The following is a 16,495-nucleotide window of genomic DNA, read 5'->3' on the forward strand; positions in this document are numbered from 1 at the left end:
TTATTTGACGGGAAGAAGTAAACTAGCTGGCCCAAGGACAGCAAAAATTACAGCACGTGCTGTAGGAGCTCCAACTGGCCATCAGGGGGCGCTCAGACTTTGTCAATTTAAACAGCCTCGGACTTTGGCGACCTTTAAAATTTAAGATTGGTATTTGTGGAGATTTGTTGGTATGGTTATTATTTATACTTTCGTTTCTTTCTGGATTACTTTTTCTCCTACATTTTTCCCAGAAAAAAATGTCTATTTTTGAAGGAAAGAAAATCCAGCCAAAGATGCTATTTGAAAAATTTTAATACTGATTACAAATCCACAGAAATTTTTGTGGTTCACAGCCAAGATAATACATCTTCTCATAGGTGGACTTGCCTCTCTTTTCATGTGTGTGTGTGTGTGTGTGTCGGTGTGTGTGTGTGTCGGTGTGTGTGTGTGTCTGTGTGTGTGTGTGTGTCTGTGTGTGTGTGTGTCTGTGTGTGTGTGTGTCTGTGTGTGTGTGTGTGTGTCTGTGTGTGTGTCTGTGTGTGTGTCTGTGTGTGTGTGCGTCTGTGTGTGTGTGTGTGTGTGTCTGTGTGTGAGTGTGTGTGTGTGTGTGTGTCTGTGTGTGTGTGTGTCTGTGTGTGTGTGTCTGTGTGTGTGTGTGTCTGTGTGTGTGTGTGTGTGTCTGTGTGTGTGTGTGTGTCTCTGTGTGTGTGTGTCTGTGTGTGTGTGTGTGTGTCTGTGTGTGTGTGTGTCTGTGTGTGTGTGTGTGTGTGTGTCTGTGTGTGTGTGAGTGTGTCTGTGTGTGTGTGTGTAGGCCAGAGGTTAATGCTGGATGTTCTTCTTGATAGCTCTATACCGTATTTTTCAATACAAGTTCTCTCAGTGTACTTGAAGCTCATCCATTTGCCTAGATGCAGCCACTGAGTTCCAAGAAGCTGCCTGATTCCATCCCACCCTGACCCCAGCACTAGAGTTACAGACACACATCCAGTTTTGACATGGGCACTGGGGATCCAAACTCGGGTCTTCATGTTTCACAGTAGGCATGTACTGACAGAGCCATATCAGTGGCCCTCCAGTCTTACAATTAGGCCCTAGAACAGGATGATGCGTCCCACTGAGGGCCATTTCTTAATTGTCCTCAACGTCACAAGTTGTATTCTTGGCAGGATCCTCAGAGTTAATTGCCAAATTCGAGTGGACCCCAAATCCAGTAATTCAGGTGTGTTTGTTAGTGGGATGTGGATTCCCCCCCCCCCCGGTATAAGGGAGGGAATGGCAGTCAGTATGTTGCTAACATTACCATAGTCCCCAAGTCTTCTAGTCTCTAAATTTGTCCACCTTTCAGGACCAGAAGTGAGTACCAAGCCCCATCCCAACTCTTCTGCTGTTGCTGTCTTGAGAAGGCTTATTGCATGCACCCCCTCCAGATAGAACAGCCACATTCTAGTGCTCTTGCTGGCCTGCTATGTAGACTTAAAGGGTGTCCTTCATGGTACCAGGTCAGATGCCATGCCCTAATGCAACATGCTATTCCATGCCTTTGGCCTTTCTGTTGTTTGGCTGGGATACACCTACTCAAATGCTTCCTGGGCAGAGGGTGGCTGTGCCATATACCATTCTAGTGGCCCCATGGTCCCATTTCTGTCACCACCTAGCTAGGTATAGGAGCTTGTTTCCCCTCCCCATGTGAGCTTCTCATTGGTCTGGCAGGTTTATCAGCAGAGCTGGGTAACTGCTGGACTTTCTGAGAGTGCTCAGCAGTTCACTCAAGCCTTCTTCGTGATGCAAAGCCACTTGCAAAGTGCCTCACCTCTGTCTGGTTCACCTTCCTGGCCTGTGGGACAATGTGTATTCTATCCAGTTATCTACAAGTGGTATGTGTAGGAGAGGCGTATGCATTTTCAAATGGAAATCTTAGCTCACTTCAAATTAGATTGCCTTCCCAAACTGTTCCAAAGCCATCTGCAGTCACAGTTTCAAGGAACAGGAAGGAGGTGGGCGTGCTTACAGGAAGCCTTCATGGGGTCTTTCCTGGCTCTGTCCTGTATGCTGAGGAGACTTGTCTTGGTCTTGACCTTCATGAGGATGTGGAGGCTCTTGGCATATGTCAGGGACCTGAAACAGCATTCCCAGCTGTGCCCTCCTTCGGGTGCCCTTGTCTTCAGTGAGTACTTTTGAAGGCAGAACTGGAGTGTGTTCTACTTTTTTTTTTTCTTACAAAGTGCCAAGTTTCCTGTGGTATTTTCATTTACACTTAGTTTGCTGGTTAGTTTTTGTCAACTTGATACAAACTAGAGTCACTTGGAAGAAGGAATCTCAATTGGAAAACACCCACATCAGATTGGCCTGTGAGGCATTTTCTTGATTGATGATTAATATGGGAGGGCCCAACCCAACACATTGTAGGCAATCCTGAGCCTGGTCCCAGGATGTAAAAGAAAGCAGGCTGAGTAAGCCTCGGAGAGCAAGGCCTGTAAGAAATGTAAGTAGTAAGAAGTGTTTCTCTCCATGGCCTCTGCTGCAGTTCCTGCCTCCAGGTTTCTGTCTTGAGTTTATTTTTAGGCCCCGAAATCTTATAGCTGTAGCTGTTAATCTATGTGTCTGTTCATTACCATGTTGTTCTTGTTGATCTGTAAGATACCTTGAAATTAGGTATGATAATGCCTCTAAACCAATGCCTCTAAACCTCCCCCCACCCCCAGGATTGTTTTGGCTATCAGAAGTCTCTTGTGCTTTCAAATAAGTTTTAAGATTGGTTTTTCTATTTCCATAGAAAACAGCACGAGAATTTTGATAAGGATTGCACTGAATCTGTGGATTTTGGCAAAATAGCAAGTTTCATAATATTGACCCCACTGATCCATGAGCATTGAAACTTTTTCCATCTTCTGATATCTTCTTCAATTTCTCTAAAGTATTTTAAAGTTTTCCTTAGAAAGGTCTTTAACTTCCTTGCCTAGGTTTATCCCAAGGTTATATATGGTTGGAGGGCAATTGTGAATGGGATTGCTTCCCCCATTTCTCAATATGCTTGTTAGTGATATATAGGAGGAGCTGCTGATTTTTATAAATTAACTTTGTATCCTGCCACTTTGCTGAAAGTGCTTATCAGTTCTAAGAGTTTTCTGGTGGAGTTAGTAGGGTCTCTTTTTTATAGAATCTGCAAGCACAGATAATTTGACTTTTTCTTTTCCTATTTGGTTCTCTGGTGTTTCTGCTCTAGCTTAGACCTTCAGTACATTTAGTAGACGTGGAGAAAGAAGACTGCCTTGTCTTTCTTTTGATCTCACTGGAACTGCTTTAACGTTTCCCTGTGTACTGAAACAGTGTTGGCTGTAGGTTGTGAGTGTTTTTGTTTTTGTTTTGATGTCTTACTGAATTTGGTTTGCAAGCGTTGTGTAGTGAACTTTTTCGCCTATGACCGGGGAGATTGGTTTGTCATTTGTCTTGTTTTTGTACCTTTATTGACACAGGAAAATCCTGGCATTACAGAAGGACTTTGGAAATGCTCCTTTCCTGTTTTATGGAATAGTTTAAGAAGCATTGGTATTAGTTCTCCTTTGAAAGTCGGGTAAAATTCACCAGTGAATCCATCCAGGCCTGGACTAGTAAATCAGACCTTTTTTTAATGCATTTATTGTATTTGTGTATGATGTTTGCTTGCATATATATGTGTGCCACATGAGTGCCTGTTGTCTTCAGAGGTCAGAAGAGGGTGCTGGGTCCCCTGGAAGTAGAATTATCCATGTTTGTGAGTGCCATGCAGGTGCTAAGAGCCATACCCTAGTCCTCTGTGAGAGCAACATGTGTTCTCATAACTGATGGACGTCTCTCCCATTCCTCCAGGATTTTTTTTGTTTTGTTTTGTTTTTTTAAATCAGTCTCACAGTTACTGAGCCACTGGCTTAGTCACTATTCTATTGCTATGATGAGACACAGTGACCAAGGCAACTCCTATGAAAGAAAGCATTTACTTGAGTGCTTAATCAATTATGATCATGGCAGAAAGCACGGTGTCAGGCAGGCTTTGTGCTGGAAAAGTAGCTGAGAGCCATACCCTGATCTGAAAGCAGAGCAAGAGAGACCGGACCTGGCATGGGCTTTTGATATCTTAAAGCCCACTCCCAGTGACACACTCCTTCCAACAAGGCCACACCTCCTAATCCTTCTAATCCTTTCAAACCATTCAACTTCCTGGTGACTAAGCATTCCAATATATGAGTCTGTGGGGGCAATTCTTATTTAAACCACCACTTTCCACTTCCTGACCCCATTATTATATAGGCTTGTAGCTATATAATAATGCAAAAATGTATTCAGTTCAATTTCAAAAATTCCTGTAGTCTATCACAGTCCTAGAACTGCTTAAATGTCTCTATTGAGACTCATGGCAATCTCTTAACTGTAATTCCTATAAAATAAAATTAAAATTAAAAATAAAGCAGATCATATACGCTGGCACAGAAAATACTTTACCATTTCAAAAGACTGGAAAGAGAGCATGGTGAGGAAATCCTGGACCAAAGCAAGAACAAAAGCCAGCAGGACAAACTCCAAGTCCTGCATCTCATCTCTGAGTATGATGTCAAAGCATTCGTCAGCTCTCCAACTCCTTTCAGCTTTGTTGATTGCAACACATTTCTTTCTCTTAGACTGGTCCCACACCAATCTGCAGCTCTCATTGGCAGGTATCCCACAAATCTGGCATCTCCAACACAACCTAGGCTTCACCTTCACAGCTTCATGCAGTGGCCTCGATCAGCCCCCATGCAGGGACTCCCCCTCCCCCCGACACACGCAGCTTTCTTTAGCTAAGGAGGGAGATTCCACAACCCTTTTTTGTATCCTTGACTAAGCCAGAACTACATGGCCAAAGCTGCCAAGTTCTGCTTGTTGGGGCTGGAACTTGGCCCCCTCTCTCAATAACAGTGCACCAGCTTTCTGTTGTGGATGGGTCCCTTCAAGACTTTAGTGTTCCTTTGATTCCTTTTTACAAGTTGGGAGCTCAGTAAGCCATATCTTGCCCTGAGGGCACCACTCCTTCATTCCATTTAGTGGCAGGCAAGCTTTTCTTTAGCCGGCTCATCTCCTGGAGTTGAGGTCTTGGCTCTGCACCCTCTTCCCTGGTGCTCCTTTTCTCCTCACACTGTACATTTGTATTTCTCCTGGCCCCACTTGCTCCTTTTCATTGGAGATCTGCATAAGAGTGACCCCTAGTAACCACAACCGCATGCCATAGTCAATACTAGGCTGTCTTGAAACCTCTGCCAACACTATTAGTTTTGGTAGGCCACGTGTATGTAGACATGCATCTGTTTCTTTTAGGCTTTCCAACTTAGTGAGTGTTGTAGTTTGCTTGGATAAATACCATGACCAAAAGCAACTTAGGGAGGAAAGAATGTATTTGATTACACATCCCAGGCCACAGTCTGTTACTTAAGGAAATCAGGGCAGAAGCTCACAGCAGGAACCCAGAGACAGGACTAAAGCAGAGACCATGGAGGAATGCAGCTTAGAGACCTCCCTTGACTTGCCCTGCTTTCTCATCCAATCTGTACTAGGAGTGAAAGAACCTAGTGGGGAAACCCCCACTCAATTCCCGATTCAGGGTGCACCCAAAGAATCACGAACAGACCGTCTTGATGTAAATACACGAGGTAGTTTAATGGCAGAGCTCCAGGTCGAAACGTATCTCACACAGGAGACAGTAGATTTGACCACGAGGCTTGAAAGCTAGGGGTTTTTATAGAAAAGGGTCTGGGGTTGGGGGAGGAATTGGCGCAGTTTCACATGATTGGTTCATTTAAACATCAGCATACTGTACATGCAGATTGAGGTAATAGCAGAGCATCTGGTTAACATTTTACATAGGTCAGAAGGGCGGGAGATAGGGAGGCACCTGGTCAGTCCAGACATTCTTGTATGTCTTCTCTATCTTCATGGCTAGTTGGTTCCTGGGATGACTTTACAGCCTTTGTTCTTTGCTCTAAGCCCAAAAAGCCCTCCTAACAACAAGCCGCATGAATCATGGACCTTGAATTAACTTTTTGGCTAGGGCTTTGAAGTCTTGAATTTAGTTTTCTTTCTTTTAGGAGCACCTGTCCAAGGGTGGCACCACCCACAGGGGGCTGGGCCTTCCCACAGCAGTCAGTCCTTAATGAAGATGCACCACAGACTTGTCTACAGGCTCTTGAACTCACCACCTGTTTTCACACCCACTCCCCAGTCTCTGCAGCTCCTGGTGTTAGACTTCTGAGGCAGCAGAAAGAGGCAGAAGGCAGAAAGAGACCAGTCTCACTTTCAACAGAACTATGTTTATTGGCACACACAGCAAGGGAACCTGCGGGGCCTGGGAGCAGGGAGGCTGCAGCCCTTTATACAAGTGAGGGGCTTGGAAAGGAGGGGAGTGTTGTAGCCATAGGGCTGTAGGTATTCAGTAGGTGTTCATAGACTCTTTCCAGAAACTGTCTGCCTCTAGAAGGACAGATTGTTTTTGGGAGACAGGCTATCTCTGCAAACCTTCCTTTCTGGATTGACCAATAGTGGCTGATCGAGGTCATCTGTAATCTAGTGGGAATCCTGTAGGCGCCTCACTACCATGAGTTACTCTATCACCTGGTCTCTCAGTCACCGTATGCTTAACACTTTCATTGCTTCTGGTTTTGACATGTCTTCTATAGATTGCATGCTTCCTAGCTGCAGGAGTTTCCAGCCTCCTGCATTTTTGACATCTTACAGTGTCGAGGGTTTATAAAATTCAGGTGGTAATAGGAAGTGCTGGGTGAGATTTTGCCTGTGTGGATCCTCAGAAGGCCACGTTGCTTCTGCCTTCTCTCCTGCCTTAGCATTGCAGTTTACACCTTACTCAATGAAACCATCTGCTTCTCCATTACAGTAATGCCAGGGCTGCTCTCTCTGAATCCTCAACAGTGCAACAAACAACAAAATAACAACAAAACTGTGGTCTTTGTTATTCCTTTGTGAGCTAGTTCCCAGGGAATCCTCTTCTCTTCTTGGAAGGTGCCTGGAATTTTGTATCCTGCTGTCCCAGCTCAAAATGTGACTCATGTCTTCCACACCATTCTATTTTATGTTCTTTTGTAGAGAATGATTGAATGAGCAAACGAACTCAAACTAGATGCCGTGCTCACCACTGGAGGAAGGCAGCCAGAGCAGTTTTCCACCTCTCGGAGTCTGACATGTCACCTTCAGTGCACCTACCTATTGGGCTACTTAGAAAGAAAATGTGTATTAATCCTGTCTCCTCTCAGTCCAGCCCAAACCTTAGTTTTCCTTTGCTCTGTGCCTGATTTGTCATTTCTACTTGGAATTCATACCTGCATGCCACAATGACCAGGGACTTTTGTTCATCCAGATGTGTCCAAAATGTCATGGCACTACTTGCTAAAGTCCACCTCATACAGACTGTCATGTGGGATCATCTGTAAACTTACCAGAACACTAGAAGGAAGGCATTGCTGATCTATTTTATAGGCAACCAGACTGGTGCTCAGAGACCAATGGAACTGGCCCAAGGTACATGGTAAACAGAGTTGGGTATTGGAAGCTCTATGCTGCTATGTCCCAGATCTGTAAAAGGCTCTGTAAATGACACTCAGGAGGGATTCTGTACTATGAGCTGAGTGGTTTTTATACTTCTACCTTTTGCTTGTTGTCTATCCTTCTTTGAGACAGGATTTCTCCATATAGCCCTGGCTGTCCTAGAACTAACTATGTAGACCAGGCTGGTCTTGAACTCAAGAGATCTGCCTGATTCTGCCTTCCTCCAGTGCTGGGATTAACCACCCTGCCTGGCAGCTTTTATACTTCTAAATGGTTGTAAAACTAGCCCAAAGAAAAGTTCTGTTCCATGACATGTGAAAGTACATGAAATTCAAGTGCCATTGTCCCTAAATGTAGTTTCATTGAGGTACAACCACATCAATTCATTTGCATGCATCTGTGATCACAGACCTGAGAAAATGTAAGGTTTCTGTATCCAGTATCTCACTCTTGCTGCCAGTGGAAGGTGGATAACAGAGGGACAGACTAGATGTGGTGTCATCAGTGAAGCCATTGCAAGCATCCATGTTGGAGTTTCTTAGTGTGCCTGCCAATGTGATAAACATATGTAAGGAATTGCTAAGGAGGCCAAGTTGACTATGTTTGGCAAGGGATATTGGGGGGACCAGAAAGTTGGGGATACCACATGCTGAGATATGAGAGAAAGGAAAGCCCTGGTGGGGTAGAGACCACATGAGAAGGATGGTGAGTTTGACTACAATTTGTTTTGGAAGAAGGCAAGGGGGTCTACCAGATGTTCACTGGATTTGTTTATGGAACTCAAAGTAGGAACTCTGAAACTCACCGAATCTGTAGGGACCTGGCCTGGGCCTGCTTGTCCCTGTCTTTTTGCTCCTGCATCAAGACATTCAGCTGTTACATCCCGTTCCACAGTCCAGGCCTACAGTGTCTTCTTTCTCAACTAGAAGCACCTTGCCTTCTGGGGACCCTGCAGCTCTCAGCCCTCTCTTGTCCCCAGGCTCTTTGTCCTCTCAGTCCCAGCTGACAACAGGTTTGACCTTCTTCCTGTGCGTCTCCTTATGCAGACCACAGCTGTCTGAAGACTACCTGTCTCCCAGCATTTTAATAATCTGTCTCTGCCTTCCGGCACCCAGTCCAGCTACCTAGCACAAGGGTAGTGGAAGTAGGTAAATAGTCTCCCAGCCCACGTGGGTTCATTATGTGTTTACAGACTTTACATAAAAAGGATTCTTTGAGGCTCACTTTGTTGATGCCCGCCCCAGTGGTAGCTTGACTATTGCCTATCTGTTGGCCCCTTTCAGATGGTCACAGGGGTGTTGTGCTGTTTGTAGAGAATGACCATGGGCACTACTGCTGGACCCTGGTCAGCAGCAGGTACTAAGTGCCAAGAGAATATGGCAGGGCACAGTAGAGCATGGAAAATGGACCCCCAGGAGAACCTGGTTTCCTGTGATGAGTGTATTAGAGGGTATATGCATAAGCTGGAGGTTGACCATACTTGGACGAAGGGGGAGGGGGGCATGAATTTGCAAGGTTTCCCTCTCACAATGAGCAGGGTCCTGGCCATGAGAGGGCAGCGACTTGTTTAGAAAAGTAATGTCTTCATTGACCACTTATCTCTCAGCATGAGACTTGGAGAATTTAGGTATAATGCAAAGTGTAAGTGATTCTTCCAGAAGGGCTCTTTTAAACCCTCTAAATTGCACAAAGCCCTGAAAAGGCACACTGAGAAATTCCACTCGGAAGAGCCAGTCTTGTCCTCTTACATTCAGCAGAGGAGGCTAGGTACCAAAAGTTATAGACTCTAGCATCTGTGTCAATGGATATGAAGAAAGCAATGGATACGTTGGGTGCCTGCAGCACTTGGCTATTTCCCATAATGTGTCTGGGGCGCCTGCCTTTGTTAAACTGTTAGCATTGTTGCTGATTTGGCTGAGGTACTTTAACTTCCTCCTCAACGCCTAGAATTCTCTTCAGGTTTTCCACTTTGAGTTTGCGCGAAAGCACCGACACTTCGTATACAGTGTTTTCCAGAGGACTGTTGGACAGACACCACCCCCTGCCTACTGCTGTCATGATGGCCCTCCAACGGAGCCCACAGTACGCCAGGCTCCCCTCAGGGCAGGGGCTGCCGAGAGGAGTGCACTGGAGGCTGGTGAGGCCATGGAAGGCCAGGGCTTCTTCAGCAGATGCCTCTAGCCACCTGGAGCCTAGACACTTTTATGCTCTAAAAGCCTAGGAAGGACATATGAAACTTCTCTCCTTACCATAAACGCCACCGCTTCTTCCCCAACAGCTCCCTGTAAAAACTCTCAGACCAGCTGTCAATTTTCACTTTCTTATCTTATAGGCACGAAAGCAAAAGGGACCCAGTGACCACCATAAAGTCAAATGGTAAGAAATAGACACAAATTTTCATTTCTCATCTTGACCAAAAGAGTTGTGTTGGCTATTTGTCTTCTGTGTCTTTGTGTGAGGACTCTGCCATGTCCTGTCAGCCTAGGGACAGCCTGCATAGCTGCCCGTGAACAGGACCTTCAGGGAAAGGACCATGAAGGTGCAGGTTGCTTGGCATTGACTGTCAGAATCGGTGCACTCTGCCTACTGAACACTGTGAAGAATATAGCATGAAGTATGTAAATTTGTGCAGGTGACACAGTGCTGCTAGACTGTTCAGTACTCTGACCAAATATTTGCTTTGCTGTTTTGAAAATCCTACATATGAATGTAAAAGTTAACAAGCCATGTTCTTTTCTCTTCCAGCCTTCTGGGGGGAGTCTGATGACAGTAACTCTGAAATCGAAGCTGCCCTACGTCCTAGAGACCATGACATGCCCGATGATTTTGATGATTTTTATGACACATGAGCTGTTGCATGCTTAGAAATAAAGTCTTTAAAACAAAGCGTCACTGTAATTAGGTGTAATTCCCAACATAAACATATCCTTCTAAGTTTGCTAGTTGTCAAAGGGGAAAACAGACTACAACACTTGCCTAGCATGAGGGGGTCGGGGTGTTGATCCCTAGCACCAGGGAGCCCTGTGAGGAGCCAGTGTGATGCACATGGCAGCAGTAGGATGGTGAGTTCCAGGCCATCCTGAGCTATTTAGCCAGAGTCTGTCAGCCCAACACTTGGGAGGTAGAGCAGGAGGAGCAGAAGTTCCAGGCCAGTGTCAACTACGGAAGACCCTCTGGTAAGTTGAGTGAGAATGGCTCCCATAGGCATACATATTTGAATGCTCAGTCACGAGTTGGTGGAGCTGTCTGGGAAAGGCTGAGAGGTGTGGTCTTGTTGGAGGAGGTGTGTCACTCCGGGTGCCATTTGAGTTTTCACAAGCCCATGCCTTTCCCAGTTAGCTTGGTCTCTTTCTCTGTTTCATGGTTGTTATCTCAACAGGTAAGCTTTCAGCTACTGCTCCAGCACCGTGTCTGCCAGTTGGCTTCCATGCTGCCAGGCATGATGGTCATAAACTCTATTACCCTTTGGAACCACGAGCACCAAATTAAATGCTTTCTTTTACAAGTTGCTTCGATCATGTTTTGTCACAGCAGTAGAAAAGTAACTAAGTAACCAAGGCAGACCCTGTCACACAGGATTTGACTAGACATCATTCCAAAGATATATTGGGCCAGTAAGGACACTGAAGAGCTATTAGTCTGTGGGGAAATGCAAGTCAAAAATCACAGATAACACAGTTGTCTAAAGAGATATACAAGTGTTTGTGCAGATGTGAAGAAATCACACAGGCTGCTGGTAGGGTTGGATAGGATATGGTACAGCAGTTTGGAAAACAGCCTTCAAAGGGTTAAACACAGACTTGCCCTGCCATTTAACCATTCCACTCCAGGAGAAATTATATCTATGCCAAAATGTGTTTTTAAATGACCATGAAAGTGTTACTCATAGCAACTAAAATGGAGTCCAGAGAGGGCCAAGGCTGTACCTTGTGCTGACAGACAAACTTGGTCATGTCTAAGAGACTTCCCTGGGTGATACTGGTTTTGAAGACATAGAGAGCAGCTGAAGTTTGACACCGGGGGAATATGGGAGAGGCTACTGGGGAAGTTGCAGTAGAATCTCCAGGATGAGAAGTTGAGGCTTACTACCATGTGGCACGGTCCAGATCTCTGAAGAGAGCCCAGAAGCTGGTGGTAACGGTGAAGTGCAGCCCAGTTGGAGCAGGAGACCCCAGCGTTTTGGAGATGCCAGCATGATGAGATAATGACCAAGCACAGCAGCAGCTGTGGAGTAGAGCTGGCTTAAACAAATGAGATAAGCTGTGAGCGCTACAGAGGGCAGAGCTGGAGACTAGAACTGTCCAAAGCCATGGAGGGCAGATGATACCTGGGCTGAGTTTTACACTGGTGGACTTGTTTTGCTTTAGTTTGGTTAACTGCTCTGGTTATTCCCTCCTGGGATAAGAAAGTTTCTTACTTATTTTTGATTTTACAGGAGCCCATAATTGAGACAGTACTTTCAAAGAGACTTTGGATTTGTAGAGAGAATTTGTAATTTTAAAGAGACTTTGGATGTTTTAGAGAGACTGGATGTCAAAAGAGATTTAGATGCTTTAAAGAGACAACTTTTAAAGTATTTGATTTAAAAAATAAAAAAATAAAAAAGACTGGTACAGGGATTGCCTCGGGGAGCAAGCCAGTACGCAGCATCACTTCATGGTCTCTGCTTCAGTTCCTGGCATGACTTCCTTTGATGATGGACTGGGATGTGGAAAAGTAAGACAAACAACCCATACCCTGCTTATCAGGCATTTATGTTAGGATTCATAATAGTAACAAAACTACAGTTATGAAGTAGCAAGGACATGATTTTGTGGTTGAGGTCACCCCCTGATGAGCTGTGTTACAGGGTCACAGTATTAGACTGGTTGAGAACCATTTCTCTAGTGCTCCTGTCCCATACAGTGTCACCAGCCATGAGTCAACACTGAGAAATGCATAACATTCATTTAAATTCATATTTATATAAGAAATAATTAAGAAAGCTAATTTTACATTGGATCTATATTAAAATGATTGTGTTGGCTATATTGGATTAAAACATCACATTTTAAGGGCCAGCAAATGCTGGGTTGGGGTGGTGCATGCCTTTAATCTCAGCACTTAAAGGGAAAAGGCAGGTAGATTTCTGAGTCTGAGGCCAGCTTTGTCTACAGAGAAAGTTCTAGGACAATCAGGACTACACAAAGAAACCCTGGCTCAAAAGTACTATAAAGCCAGGCAGTGGTGGCTACACTTGGGAGGCAGAGACAGGCGGATTTCTGAGTTTGAGGCCAGCCTGGTCTACAGAGTGAGTTCCAGGACAGCCAGGGCTACACAGAGAAACCCTGTCTTGAAAAACCAAAAAAAAAAAAAAAAAATTAAGGGGCAGTGAGATAGCTCAGTGGGTAAAGGCTCTTGATACTAAGACAGATGACCTGAGTTTGATCTATGTGGTGAACTAAACCATTTCTTAAAAGTTGACCCTTGACCTCTACACATGTGCACATGTGCAGTAATTCCCCACCACACAAAGCACACACACACACATCATTTTAAGCTTACTACTTTGTTGTTCTCCCGTTTTCTTGTTACATATTCTAAGGCAGTTCTTGGAAGGTATTAAATGACATGTGACTTGATCTTACAGTTTTATTATTATTATACTGTCTTACAGTTTTATTATTATTCTACTGGCCAAAGCCACTCACTATAGAGAGCTCTCAAAAGAAACAGTCAACAATTTAGCTAGTGTTGATTGAAATAGCAGAAACTGGGGAATAAGAAAATGATAAGAATTGCTCATTGCCAGAGGAATTACTAAGCCTCGTTTCTGGAGGCTGGGGAGCTGGATCAGTTGGTCAGAGTATTTCCAGCACAGGCACGAGGGTCTGAGCTTGGATCCCAGTGCCCACATAAAGGCCAAGTGTGGTGACATGCACAGGGCTATGGGGAGATGGAGACAGGAGGATTGCTACGGCTTGTTCCAGGTTCAAGTTGAAATACCCCATCTCAAAAGAATACAGTAGAGAGTGATGGAGGAAGACATCTGACATCAGTAGCTTCTGCGTCTGTGCATAGGCCTGTACACATATGAAATTAATTAGTTAAAAAAGAAACACATTGCTGAATAGTTTATACAATTAGTAACATATATGACACAATGGAAGGACACCTGATTTCATGCACTGTGGGTGACGCTGGAACACTGACATCAGCCACTCAGAATCAGAAATGGCTGAGAGGAGGCAGCTTCTACATGTCAAGGAATTTGGGGAATCCTTAGCTGATTTAGTTGTCCTGGGTTTTCTTTTCTATACAAGCACAACAGTTAAATCACTTCTTTCTTTCTTTTTTTAAGTTATAGTAAATAAAGGCTGGGGTTGTAGCTTGTTTGACCAAGTGCTTGCCTAGTGTGCATGAAGCCCTGGTTCAATCCCAGCACTTGGGAGGTGGAGGCAGCAGTATCAGGAGCTGGAAGGGATCCTGGGCTACAAGGTAAGCTTGAGGCTAACCTGGGCTATGTGAGACACTGCTTCAAAAAGACAAAAAAAAATGTTTTTGGTAAAACTTAGAATCTTATTATGTATAGAGTCGGTGTTAAGAACATTCATCTTGTAAAGCTGACACCAGGGTTCAACTGTTACTTCTGTAAGCTGCCAGAACATCACCAGAAGTTATTTGGTGCATTTTTTTTTCTTTATGAAGTCATGACAAACAATGACCAACAAAGAATGGTAAGGCATACCAATATCCTCCAATGTCATCAGCAGAGACCAGCGTCAGCAAAGCTCAAACATGACTAGCAAAGAGCGGCAAGGCATACTAATGCTATCCAGCATCATCTATTGTTCATTGGGCTATATTTATATTCTTTTTAAACGTCATGAGTTCTCTCAAGCATCTGCTCTAGCAAAACATCAGTCCTTTTTCCAGGCTGCCTCCAGAAAAATATTATGTGTTTATTCTTAGTGAAACATCCTCACATGTGTCTGCTTTAGCAAAAAATATCTTCTCATAAGACAGTTTCCAGAGAAACATTATATGACACAACTGAGTCTCCAAAGAAACTAGAAATTTTCACTTCACAGCTCCTTGAGAGTCAGGAAATAAACAACTCAAAAACCTCAGAAAGTCCCTAAAACTGAGCATATTCACTAGTCTCTACCGTGAGGGTTATATAAGTAAATAGATCTCTGAGAGTCTCAATCATTTGGAGCTGCCAAACTATCTGTAGGTGGTACTGTAACCTCCAGATTTCCAGCTTTTGTGAGCTGTCATCCATGATGGGTAGTCTCTTGGTGATGCAACTGTCTTTGAGTTAAGCTATTCCTATAAGTAACTCTCATAAGAAATTTTCCATAGTAAAACATCGGTTCACCAAATTGGACTTTGTTGGTATCCTGACTTTCATCTGTAATCCATTCCCTATCTGCAATGAACAGATGTTAACATCTGTCCGGGCATAGTGCCATACAATACTTGTTCTCAACAGAGAAACCCAATTCCAAGTGAGTTATATAAACCACTAAAATTAAGGTCACTGATCCTATCCCTAGGAACCCATCCTGTAACTGTCCACACGTTAACAAGTCACAAACCCTATGAAGATTCATCTTACCTGGAGATTTTAAGCCTCACACAGTTGCCTGTATCTGCATCCACTAGATCTTAGTTAACAAATGTTTCATTTTAGTGAATTGTTCTACATTCAAATTCCTCTAAAGTGATCAGCATGCCACCCTGCCCTCTGATTTTCTCCAGTACTGTGGGGTTTGCTATGCTCAGCATTTAGTTGTGTTATTGATTGACAAGATTCATTTAGGCTCCCATTCTCTGTCTTCATCTTTTCCTCAAACAACAACAAGGAAAACAAGACTAAGCAACTGCAAATCCTAACTGCTTTCGTTTAATTCTCAAGCTTCTGCTCACTTTCAATATCCCTGTCACCAATAGTAGTGTCCTTAGCAAAGTATTCTGGTGACAGTCAGATTTCATTGGATCAGTTGGATAAAGCTGGCAAAACACATTAAAAATGATTGCAATAATTCCAGTCCCAAATCCAGGCAGATAAGAACGATATTACTCAATAACTTAACCCCAGTGACAGGCAGACCTTGTCCAGTGGAAAGGCTCATTGGCATTCAGCAGCTAAGATTTCAAGTCCAACTGCTTTAGGTAGTAGTTGTAGATATTTGCTTCTAACGCATCTGGAAATCTCTGGCTCCTTGAGGTAGCTCCCTTTAAATCTTTTTGAAAGACATGGTGCCATCATGTACCTCCCTCTGCTGATGTTTTCCATTTCCTCAGGCCAGGCCAGCCATGGACACAAAGACTAATATTTGATGACAGATGGCTCTGGTAAGTCCATAACTCACTTTTGGAATGCAAGCGATAACCACGTTCCTCTAGAGCCTTATTTATTATACTATCATTGTGCACAGACTCATTAGATGTAAAGCATTCTGCCAGTCAACTTGATCCTACTCCTCCCCAGCTGTCATGCTGGCAGCTCAAAGATGGTGACAGATGATACTGATGGACAGTACCTCTGCCATCTCCTGCTTTCCCAAATAAAGCTACTCAGCTAGGAGAACATGTTGGAACAAGAACTAGGGAGCCCCTGTGCAGTATGCTACATTTAATCACCACAGTGGTCACAAAACGGCACTCCTGGGGTCCTGCTGGCAGGCCTTCCTAGCACTGGCAAGTGTATACATTACCACCATATAAAGTCAACCCAAATCTGACTGCATTCCTCCCTCCAGTTTCACAAGGATGCTGCCAGTTTCACATGTGGTCTGGACTCTGGCTGGGGACCAGACTCTCTGCTGTTTCAGATCTGCCTGCATCCAGTTTCAATGCAAAACACTTCTCGTTGGCATTTCTGCAACAGTGTAGTAATCATTTAGTTAACTACTCACTCCATTGGAGCATCCATCTAGGAGGACTTGTGGTTTGCCAGATTCTA

General features: G+C 44.2%; 1 protein-coding gene across 3 annotated transcripts in view; it reads left to right on the forward strand.

Annotated features, from left to right (window-relative positions):
• Window positions 1–10,432, forward strand: part of Kiz (kizuna centrosomal protein) — a 114,274-nt gene extending 103,842 nt beyond the window's left edge. For 2 of the 3 annotated variants that reach the window (XM_006499298.3, XM_030250542.1), the window contains 2 exons: window positions 9,878–9,921; window positions 10,291–10,432. In XM_006499298.3, the coding sequence (XP_006499361.1) occupies window positions 9,878–9,921; window positions 10,291–10,394 (148 nt within the window). In that variant the 3' untranslated portion in view covers window positions 10,395–10,432. The remainder of the gene's footprint in view (window positions 1–9,877; window positions 9,922–10,290) is intronic. The other variant, NM_001033298.4, reaches the window with a different exon arrangement.
• Window positions 10,433–16,495: the final 6,063 nt, after the last annotated feature.

The sequence above is a fragment of the Mus musculus genome, chromosome 2, assembly GCF_000001635.26.
Source record: "Mus musculus strain C57BL/6J chromosome 2, GRCm38.p6 C57BL/6J".
Lineage (NCBI taxonomy): Eukaryota > Metazoa > Chordata > Mammalia > Rodentia > Muridae > Mus > Mus musculus.